Raw genomic sequence first — 11,236 nt, 5'->3', positions numbered from 1 at the left:
TTCTGCAACAAGACCTGTGTTGCAGTTCTGGAGGGGCGCTTGGCTTGCTTGATGTGGCAAATCCGACGGCTCGCGAGCCGTCGGATCTTTTAAAGATATCAGACGGTGGACGTGTAGCATGCCCCAAATGTGGTGTTTTCTGAATAAATTCATCTGGTTTTCTGTAAAATAAAATTCAACCAAATGTAGTAGTAAATGTGAAAAGGAAAACCTTGATCTGCAAATGCTTGGGTTATCTTGCTAGTTCTTTTTATTCTAATTGGATATTTCTATGATAAATACTAACTTGAATTGCGTTTATCAAATTGCCAGTAGAGGGATACCCGCGTGTCCAGCGGCGAGTCTAGTAGACAGGCTTAAACAGGCTCAAGCTTACCCTCCAGAAAAACAATATTTTTTACTACTGCTATTACTACTTTCATCCCAGCTCATTAGTACATCTACTATCATGTAGCAAACACACAACACCACGCATGCGCAGGTACAGGCACCACAAACGAATGCCCAGCCTGCATCAACTGTGTAATTACTCGTTCATGTACTGCTAACGAATTTAGTGCCCAACGCAACTTATTTGCAAAAAAAGAAGAATAAAAAAATGAGTGTGCATGCATGTATTCCTCACGCTAAACCTGAATCTATCCCAGCTAATATGAACCCAAATTCCCTTCCCTTAACTATTGTGATTGTAATCCCTCCTCCAACTTATATGGACAACAAGATGGGGAGATAATGGTTATTTTGCAAGATAAAATTAAATTTTGGTACAAATTTTCATATACTTTTTCAACACTCCTATAAAAAATCTAGTTAATGCTACATGTTTTAAGTAGTAATTTGGGAAATTCTGAGCTTATTTTGACAACAAGATTAGGACATCATGGTTAATTTTTTTTCCAAAAGAGAGCTTAGTTTTCTCACCATTGACTTGAGTCTACCCTTCATTTTCTTCCTAGATTCACCACTGCGCGTGTCTTGCGAACCCTAAGAAAGGTGGTCGTTTGAATCATAAATGTTATGTCTGGCTAGCCTTCACCAAGCTGAAAGAAAAGGCAAACAATGAAATGACATCGCAGAATGTAAGTGCAAATCAAGAAAGTAAAAGAAGAAAAAGGAACCATGCTGAAAGAGTAGACATTCGCCTGCAACCATCAATAACAGGCCGAGAAAGGAATTTTTCTGCTCACGCACAGGTGAGCTGAGTGAAGTTTTTTTTTTTTAGAAAAGGAGGATGATCCCGGCCTCTGCATCTGGGCGATGCATACGGCCACTTTATTAATTATTCTCACAAGACTTTACAAAGTCATACAACAGTAAGACTAAAGCCGCCGTCTAAGCAACAAATGTCGCTACACCTATCCAGTTGATGAAGGGGCGCAGATAGCCTGGGCCTAATACCAAACAGACATCGTACCCAAACCTAACATCTAAGACCTGAGACCCCAACCAAGCCACTTGCCGGGTCTGGGGCACTCACTGGTCCAGCGTGCTCTCAGAGGCCGCCGCTGCCAACTGCCACCACTCCATCTTCAGAACTGTACTGATGCATCAACCTTGCTCGGTCTAGCTATCGTCGACGCCACCACGGCGCCCAACGGCACCTCCTTCCTGCGGGTAAACAGCTGAGCACGTCGCGGTCGTCACCGATACACCTCAGCGCCATGCTGCCAAATACCACCAGCCGACACAGCTTGAAGTCCTTGGAAGATCTGTCGTGCGTAGCACCTGCCGACCAGGCATGACAAAGCGTAGCACCTGTCAGTCAGACATGACTTGACATCTCCACCGAAGCTCCGTGCAAGACGAAGCCGCTCCACCTCCTGCCTCTGACTTCTAGCGCTGCTCCACAAACGATGCTGCCAAGAGAGAAACGACACCGCAGTGCCGCCATCGTCTGATCTGGAACACCAAATCCTAGGGTTTTCCCCGGAGCAGCATGAGTGGGTCGACAGTAGTTACACGACGATGCCTTCATCAAGGTGACGGCGTAGAACGCCGCCATTGCCTGCCGTCGGCTCGGTTTCACCGGCAACCATGTCTCCCCAACTCGCAGTCAGGACTAGATGATGGATCTCGAGATCCAATCACCAAGCTTCTGGTCGGCCACCGCCGACGAAGAAGATGACCACCATCACTGGCTACACCGGCCAGAACAGATCTGCCATGGGTGCCACCAAGCAGTCCACCAGGCCCTCGACGCCGCCGCCGATCTAAAGCCAGATGCATGACATTGCCACCGAAGAAGCTGAGTGAAGTGGAGCGGTGGTTGGTGCCCGTTTCTCCTTCCAACGGTACATCTTTACTCCGGAGTGAGAGCGTGTGTGCCTCAGACCTCAGTTAGGTGAGAGGAACTGATTATAGGAAGTTAAGTAGCGAGCATAGCATAGCCAGGCGAGCTGAGCGAAGAGGAACTGATTGGCTGTTGAGCATTGCTAGCACTACGTACTGATCCACTAGCATCGATGACCATGGTGAACCCACTGCCATGTGCCATCCATGGCTAGCATAGCCAGTTAGCGCCATAGCGTACATATGTAATGGATTCTCGAAATTTTCCTCTTTTTTGTCTGCGCCAGGAAAATTGTGCTTCATCTGAGAAACATCACTCACCTAGCCAGCCTCCTCTCTCTCTCTCTGGCCACTTCAGGCCCGTTTCCGGAAGCGCGAAAGCAACAAGGGAACGTGAAACCTGCAGAGGAACTTGCTTGGGTGCTTCCCCCCGTCCTAGCTAGCTGCTTCCCAACGGATACAAATCCATCCAGCAAACTAATTATAAAGCAAGAGGGCAATGAAATGATATATGGTTACATAGAATGGAAACCCTTCATCAGAGCCTAAATTAAATCATATATATATGCCCACAGCCACAGGTAAGGTAAAGAACATATGCTAGATGTCCGGTTCAGACTTCAGATTAATTAACCAAACAGCCGTAGTGACAGCTCTGACCAAGCATCGAATCAAGCTTACAAGGAGTACTTATAGTTATACCACTAGATAGATAACTACACATCACACGACATGTCCATCTCTTGTTTCTTCACAAGAGCAACATAGGTGCGTGCGCCCATCACTCACGCTCCAGGCCCATTTCCGGAAGCGCGAAAGCAAAGGGAACGTGAAACCTGCAGCCACACCACTTCACCTGCAGGAGGAAATTGCTTGGCTGCTTCCCCCCGTCCTAGCTAGCTATAGCTGCTATATATCCTAGACAGATTCCGCACCCATTAGCCCAACAGACACAAGCAAGTTAATTGCATATATAAAGCAGAGGGCAGCGAAAATGATATATCATACACATAGAATAGAAAACCTTCATCAGAGCGTACGTCAAATAATATGTGCCCACAGCCAACGGTAAGGTAAATAACCAAAGTACCATAGTGGCAGCTCTCACCCAGCATCGAATCAAGCTTACTGGTACTAGTTATACTACTAGCAGATAGGTAACTACTCATCACACGACATGTCCATCTCTTATTATTTTTTTCACAACAGCACCATATAGGTAGGTAGCTACTAGCTGGAAACAGAAGCACTCCTGCGCTAGTAGTATAGTGCCCTCCATCATCTTCTTGCTGCAGCCGGCTGGAAACCCTGCCTCTGCGCACCTGGCCAATACATGAGGACATTGTATCAAGACCAAACGGTGAGCTGATTGTGGGGACAACTAAACGGTAAAAATAAATCCCACATCATGATTATTCAAAAGGCTGTTCCAAGATGACAAATTAGGTTTACAAACATGATTTTGTCTGTCCTTTGAGCTGATCCTATTCTTGCACTCTTTGTTCTTTGTGGATGTGAATCCTTTTTCATGTCTAGCTAGATGACATGTCAAGTTGAGACAAAGAAAAAACTAAAGGAAAAATTATATAGAGGACTAATAAGAATAAGAAAACATGGCTATTCTATCGGCCCCTACCATGGGTGGAACCGTGGAAACACCGCTTTATCCATACAAGAAACAGATGAAAAATTGCAACAGGGTGCATCAACTGATAATTTAGTTGAAGAATAACATTGATGGTTGGTGATGAGAACAACTACACTTTCAGTTCATACTAGCAAACAAGCAGAACCAACTGAAAATTAGCTCGGACCTGAGCATCAGTTACTCTTGCACAATCTTCCACCAATTTGTTGATACAAAGCCACAAAAAGTTCAGGTGTTGAGGAAGGGGGATGTTGATGTGTGGCATAATGCCGGTTAATTACCTGAGTAGAGTAGGTCATGCTTTGCTGCGCTACTCTGCCACCATGTCAATTGCTGGCCTGCGATTCATCCTCCACAGCGCCCGTGCAGCACTGATGTAGAAGAGGACGATAAATAGGTGCAAGAAGAAAAGAGCCGCAACGCCTGGAATGTCAGAAATCTGTGGAGATCCACACATCCGAAGAATCCAAGAGATGATCCCAAAGAAAAGCCCTGCAGTCGCAACCGCCAAGCGTGCCGGCGACTTGAGGCTTTCAAGGAGAGAAGAAGAAGGCTGCTCATTGAAATCCTCCTTGACCTATCACATTTAACAATCATCAACATCATGAGAAGGAAATCCATGGAGCACAAACAGAGGCATAAGCGGCTAGCAGCATTGATGTAGTCATGTCGCGATGAGAGCTAGCGGCGAGTACCTCACTGCTGTAGCCGGCAGCGCGCAGGAAGAAGAGCGCAGACGCCGGCGCTAAGAGAAGCAGGGAGAGCGTCTCGGAGTAGTCCGAGATCTCAGAGAGGATGCCGGCCAGGGAGCAGTCCCCATCGCAGGCAAGGGATGCGACGACGTTGAAGAACGTGGCCGTGAACATCACGCAGACCATGCCCAGGAAGAGACCTACCAGGGCATCGGCGGCGGCACGGGCGGGGCTGCTTCGCGCCAGTGCCACCACGGTCTTCTTCACTGGCGCCGGCAAGATGGCTGCGACGTCGCCGGCAAACCTGAACGCCTCTCCTTTAAGAGCCATGGTCACCCCTATCAGAACGCCCGTCAAAAAAGAAAAGAAACAGAGAGTCATGACGGCCATGGTGGGTGACTCGATCGATCGGTGTGACTTGTGTAAGCTGGGGCTGTGGTCTTGTGGGCCTTTTATGGGGGTATGGTGAACTCCTCCAAGCTGTGGAAGCGTGCCTGTGAAAAATGTAGAGTTGTAAAAGGTGGTCACCACAGGCCAGGGCCCGGAACAACTTCGTTCAAATTTGCATTGCAGTAGAGCTGAGAAAGAACCCCAAAGAAATGCAAAATTACAACTCAGCCCAAAAACTATTACTACCAAAAAGACCATCGGCACGAGATGAAGATTGTAATGTGAGACAGTGTCCACCGTCTTCAAGCTTCATCAACGGACCAAGATCGCCCCTCGCCTGGGACAAAAACAACTTGGCAAGGGGCTGGATCTCGCCGTTGCTCCGTTGTCGACAAAAAAGAAAAGAAATGATGTTGAGACGAAGCCAGCCTTGCCTCCCTATCGGCATCATGGTCGGGCGGAAAGGGTCGCCCTTCAGCAAGAACAGTTAGCCACGGAGCAGCCAAAGCTGCTGCAACACGCCATTGAGGATGAGCACCGGACGGAGGTGCTCCAAATCATGCACCAGAAATCCATCCCTGACGCAACAAATAAACGAAGAAAAGCAGGAACCGACTCACCATCATCCTGTCCTTCACCACATTGGCGTTCAAGAAGACATGGAATGTGTGCCCACCTTAAGCGGATTTGGTGTCCTCAGGGCTTATTAATGGATCTATTTACCAGATCCGCCACCAGCCGTGAACTTCCATCATGGAAGACGAGCTTGGGGATGGAATCTATCCATTGGACGCTGCTCGCAAGAGGAGGTGTGAAGCACAAATTCGGTATCATACAAGTCGTCTAATCGGAAAGAAACAAAATACTCCTACTATACACATGACCGCCATGCGCGCCTCTCCCTAATTTTCTCTGGCGGTCATCGCCGACAAGGGGATCGAGCCGGACGTATCCGGCGGAAGACTCTCAAGGTAGAACGGTAGAGGAGAGGAGAGGAGACAGGTCGGTAAACCTATATATATGTAAGGTCGTGACTACTCAAAGAAGTGGTCATTAGAGTTATATATTCAGTAATTGTTTCTCCTAACTACTCCAAGAATAAAATTGGTTGAGTGAGTATTTTGCAAATCATGAAGTAAAAATTTCTCATATTTTAGATAGGACAAAGTGCCTACAACGGTAGATTTGATTTATTGTTGCATCTTCCTATTCGTAAATTCACTTGCATAAAGAGAAATTAACATGGCGCATTGCGTTTGAATGACATGTTATTGCTTCTATGTCGCAAGTCTCGGTCTTCCATAATAGGAGACGACCATGGGTAAACGGAGTCTCGGTGATTGCCTTGGTTGATAGGGGTCGCAACGTGCACCGGATATAATTGCGCAAAACCACCACATTAACGGTTAGGTTGCGGGAAACATACTTTTACGATTTTTTTGCAAGAAAACACCACGTTTAAGGGTAATGACCTAGCAAATACCATGTCTAACTCTAGATTTTTCACAAATCTATAATGTAAAAAAACCCACAGGGAATTAAAAACTTTTCCAATTTGCATTAGTTTCTTGTTATTAGCTAGATTTGAATAGGTGTTCTTTGATTTGATTGAAAGTATGGCTCAAATAGAATCTCTGTAATTATTCAAAACCCTTAATTGTCATTGAGGGATTATTTGTAAAACCAGAAATTGAGCTCACATAATGCTTGTGACTTTTGTTAGATATTTTGGGTTGGAAGTAATATCCGTAAACCCCTAATATTTATTTGAAACCCTAAAGTCATTTGGGAACTAAGTTGAACCCTAAAAGAATTTAGGTAATAAATTGATTTTCAAACATAGGATGACAAACAAAATATTTTATTGGGCATAAAGAATATGTTTTATAAGTCCCGTATAATGGATTTAGCCTCATATATATAAATTTCCCAAAAAGTTTGGAGTGGGTTTGATTTTTGAATCAGTTAAAAAATCAAAAGGGGAAACTGTTTAAAAAGGCTTCATAAATTATTTTGGAAGGAATTAATTCCCATAGGCCCAAAACAATTGCTCACCTTCTGATAAAATTCCTAATTTGATTTAGAGCTAGTTTTGTATTTGAACCAAATTCAAATTTAAAAAGATGTGAAATCGGCAAAGAATGCCAGAGTGATATAAAAGGAAAAAGAAAAAAAGCAGCAGGCCAACCACGAGCGGACCAGCCCAACTCTCTCACTCTCTTTCGCATGCAAGTGAGAGAGCGCACTTCCACCGGCCCAAGGCCCACAAGCCCTGCCTAAGCGATACATCCATGAAATGACAACATCCATCATATTTGTTCGCACTAATACGTAAACCCCTTACAGGATTTTGCTACTGGCAGTGTGTGGTTGAAAGTGTGCGCCGGAAAAATTGTGTGCTCCATCTTCCACCTTCGTTTGTACGATTGAGAGAAAGAGAACTGGTATCGGTGTCGTGGAATTGTCACGGCAGATGTCCTCGAGCTAGGACTTAGTCGTGGAGCCATCGCAACTAGGAAGCTTGAAGGGGTTAATGTGGGACAAGGAACGCGAGGGTTTATACTGGTTCGGCCCCTTTCGGTGAAGGTAAAAGCCTACGTCCAGTTGAGGTGGTATTGATTAGGGTTACGATCACCAGGGAGCTAAACTGCTATGCCCGGCTCTCGATGATATTGTTCTTGTCCCTAAACCGCTGCCGGGTCGTCCCTTTATATAGGGAGGCTGACGCCCAGAAGCCCTTAGAGTCCCGGCCGGCTCATAAGAGTGTCCGGCTCGGACTCTCAATCATACTTGCCTTGCACTACAAGTTCTACCATAATAATGATTGTAACTACGGGCCTTAAGCCATATCCGGGTCTTAAGCCCATCTCTGGCCCACCGTCTTCAAGCTTGGCTCCGGGTTTCTGGTAATGACCATTAGAGTAACCCGGCCCCTCCTGGCGGGTGACTCTAAGGTCTATATCCTCAACATTAGGCCCCAGATTGATTTGAGCCGGCTCATGTCAATCTCCAACTCTTCCAACAGAAAAAATCTCCGGCTTACCTTTCATGTGAAGGCCATAACCCGGCGTGACGTCATCCTCTAGACTCCGGATAATCCGCCGTGACATCATCTTCCATTAAGCCCGTTTTTTACTCCACCAGATCCGCAACGGATCTTTGCTTTTACTGTCATCCCGAAAATCGAGGCGTCGTGGGGGGAGATAATCACGCCACGGTCTCCTTGATTCTCGCACCCGCTTTATGAGCTCGCCTTATAAATAGGCCGGCCCGACGGGCTTCTCTGCCACTCTTCTTCCTCCTCGCGCCGCTGCCTCTCTGCCTGAGCTCGCACTCCGCCGCCGTCGTCTCGCCTTCGGTCTTCGTCAACCTTGGCCGCTGCATCACCCTGACTCGGACCAGACAAACGGCGGCGACTCCCGCATCTTTTCAGCTCCGGTAAGTCCTCACTACCCCGTAGAGTAGATCTGCAGTAGGGTTCATCCACATTCTTCGTGTTCGTCACCATTGCCCGAAAGCTTCGGTAGTTCTCCTAGTTACTGCCCCTGCTTGATCTTAGGCCTGCATAGAACTAGTGCGGTGGTTGTTTGAAGATCCATTTCACACGCAAGTAGCCTTCCTTGTACTGCATAAGAACCTTGTTCGAACCCGAGAACTCCCTCACTTCGGTTTCTAGGTCTAGAAATTTTTCTTTTGCCCGACCATTTTGATCCAAAAAGTTACTGCAATGTGTGAAACCTGTTTTTAACCACACTTAGTAAAAACTGCAACCATCGAATCTTGGCGGCTTACAATTCTGGTTTAAAGAAACCACGCGCCGTAGAATCTTCGCGACTTAAAGAAAAACCATGCTTCGTAGAAATCCTCCGGCTTAGCTGTGATAAGGTCGTAGATAATCAATTTATCTGAATGCCCTGCGGCTTAAATACCCACTGTACCTGAGTATATATCATTAGTCCTCTTCATAAACCGCCACCATAGTTTTTGAACTGTAGATCTCCGGCTTATAATTAACCCCGGACATTTTTCCTTTTTGTCATAGACCGCCAACTTTCACCATGCCTCCTAAGGCTCCCATCACTTGCAACTGGATGAGGTCCAATGTCACCAACGAGACCCTAGCAAATTTTGTTAAGTCCGGATATCTGCCTAAGAAGGAAGTCATGTCCTACCGTGCCCCTGACCCGTCAGAAGAGAGACCACAGCCAAAGGACGGGGAGGTAGTGATTTTCGCAGATCATATGAGCCGGGGCTTCGCACCGCCCGGCTCAAAGTTTTTTAGGGACGTGCTCAACTTCTTCGACTTGCGGCCTCAAGATATAGGACCCAACTCAGTGTCCAACATCTGCAATTTTCAAGTCTTCTGCGAGGTTTACCTTGGAGAAGAACCTAGTCTGCTGCTCTTCAGAGAGCTTTTTTACTTAAACCGCCAGAACGAGTGCGCCAATGGGCCAAGTCTGGAATTAGGTGGTATCTCCATCCAGCGTCGTAGGGACTGCCTTTTCCCTTACGCAGAGCCGCCGAGCCACCCAAAGGACTGGAACATGACTTGGTTCTACTGCCAAGATACATCCCCGGCTGATGAAAGCCCGCTGCCCGGCTTTCGCCCAACACGTCTGGAGCCGACTCACCCATTGTCGGACAAGTTGACTCAAGCGGAGCGCCAGCCTCTGCTCCCCACTATCAACCGGATCAAGGCTCTCCTGGGCAATGGTCTGAATGGAATTGACCTGGTCCGGGTCTGGATCTCATGGCGGGTGATCCCATTGAGCCGCCGCCCCGGCTTAATGTGTGAGTACACAGGACGAAAGGATGACCCTCAGAGACACAGCCGCAATGATCTTCCAGAAGACGTTGCAGAGGAGGAGACCAAGGCTCTTTTAAACGAGAGCCTGGCAGACTGCGGAAGGACCGGGTTAGCCCCTTCTGCAAGACCAACCCAGCCCCAGCGGTAAGCCGCTGACTTTAACTTTTATCTTCTTCTGCATATAACCTTCATCTGAATCGTTTTAAGAATTTCATCATTGTATTTTTCAGGCTGATGATAAGTTCTGGCGGGTCAAATATGACCATGAGGCGGCCAAGAAGGCCAGGAAGGCGAAGAAAGCCGCCAAGAAAGCCGCCCCTCGCAAAAAAGGAAGCAGACCTACTGCTTCGGAGCTGATGCAATTAAGCGACAGCTCCGAGTCAGAGGTAACCCCTAAGCCTTTAAGTTCTTGCTGTATTTATTGTTTGTTGCTGTCCGCCTTATCAACACTTGCTCATTGACAGGATGACACCGGCGCCAGTAACCCGGTGGTTGAAGAGGTAATGTCACTTTCCTCCGACTCGGAGCCCTTGCCACAGCTGAAAGTCCGAAGGGTAACCCGGAAAGTAAGCTTTTCACATCCTTTAGCTCATCAAGACCCTCAATTTATTTTGAAGCGACAGGTTCATGAAAGCCGGCGTCACACCCGGACCAATAAGGACACCGACCTCTCCGCCGGGTTACCCGACGCAACAAGGAAGCGCCGAACTGAGGTTTTTTCCCACTTATACCCTTTTCATCCGTTGGCGGGTGTTATCCGTCAGCCACTCAATTCTTCTGACTCCAATTATCAGGAGACCTCCCCTCTTCGGGCGACTCTATGCAGTCGAGTCTTCCGGCTTTCAAGACCGCGCCCGGGTAATGACAACCATCTCATATTGTACTTGTCTTACTTACTCTTTTGTGCTTAACACTTCTGTCCTTTCAGTGCCCAGGCAAAGCTCACCAAAAGAGCGAAGAAGACCAAGTCAGCCGGAGTGCCGGATTTGCCTGAACCGGAGGTGACGGCTCAAGAACCGCCAGCTGCCTCCGCCCCCGAAGCCACCACTCCAATGGACACGGCACCTGAGGCCACTGCCCCAACTACCAAGGCAACGACCGAAGCTTCGGTTAACCCGGAGGCCTCCGGCTCAGCTCCACCAGCAGACGACCCGGACGTGGTAATCACCCGGACGGAGTTCGTTGAGCCGGGGAGACCGACCGTGCTGGCCAAGTGCTCCGCTAAGGGGGAGTTGCTGCAGCCCCACCAGGCGATCTGGACCTCTCCAACTACACCAACCTGAGCATTGGAGAGCTCGTCTCTGGCTACATCACCAAGTACACAAGAGCCGGGACGCCGAGGTCGCCATGGTAACCCAGATCCAGCAAAAATCTGAGGTATCCTTCTGCTATCTTCTTACTTACTGCATA

The 11,236-nt window shown here is 47.7% G+C and overlaps 1 protein-coding gene across 2 annotated transcripts; it reads right to left on the bottom strand.

The window, feature by feature from the left end:
* Positions 1-3,284: 3,284 nt before the first annotated feature.
* On the bottom strand, positions 3,285-5,210 carry LOC123141102 (uncharacterized). Of its 2 annotated transcripts, none has more exons than XM_044560332.1 (3): positions 4,633-5,210; positions 4,219-4,514; positions 3,285-3,603 (listed from the first exon to the last, which is right to left on the bottom strand). In XM_044560332.1, the coding sequence occupies exons 1-2, from the start codon at positions 5,017-5,019 to the stop codon at positions 4,248-4,250; spliced, it is 654 nt and encodes a 217-aa protein (XP_044416267.1). In that variant the 5' UTR covers positions 5,020-5,210; the 3' UTR covers positions 3,285-3,603; positions 4,219-4,247. The 2 variants fall into 2 exon arrangements, with proteins under 2 accessions (XP_044416267.1, XP_044416266.1); XM_044560331.1 differs by having other exon boundaries at positions 3,285-3,611; positions 4,633-5,205.
* Between the last annotated feature and the right edge of the window lie 6,026 nt (positions 5,211-11,236).

Source organism: Triticum aestivum, chromosome 6D, assembly GCF_018294505.1.
Source record: "Triticum aestivum cultivar Chinese Spring chromosome 6D, IWGSC CS RefSeq v2.1, whole genome shotgun sequence".
Classification (NCBI taxonomy): Eukaryota; Viridiplantae; Streptophyta; class Magnoliopsida; order Poales; family Poaceae; genus Triticum; species Triticum aestivum.
The sequence above is the reverse complement of the archived record's forward strand: the minus strand, read 5'-3'. Positions and strand labels throughout refer to the sequence as shown.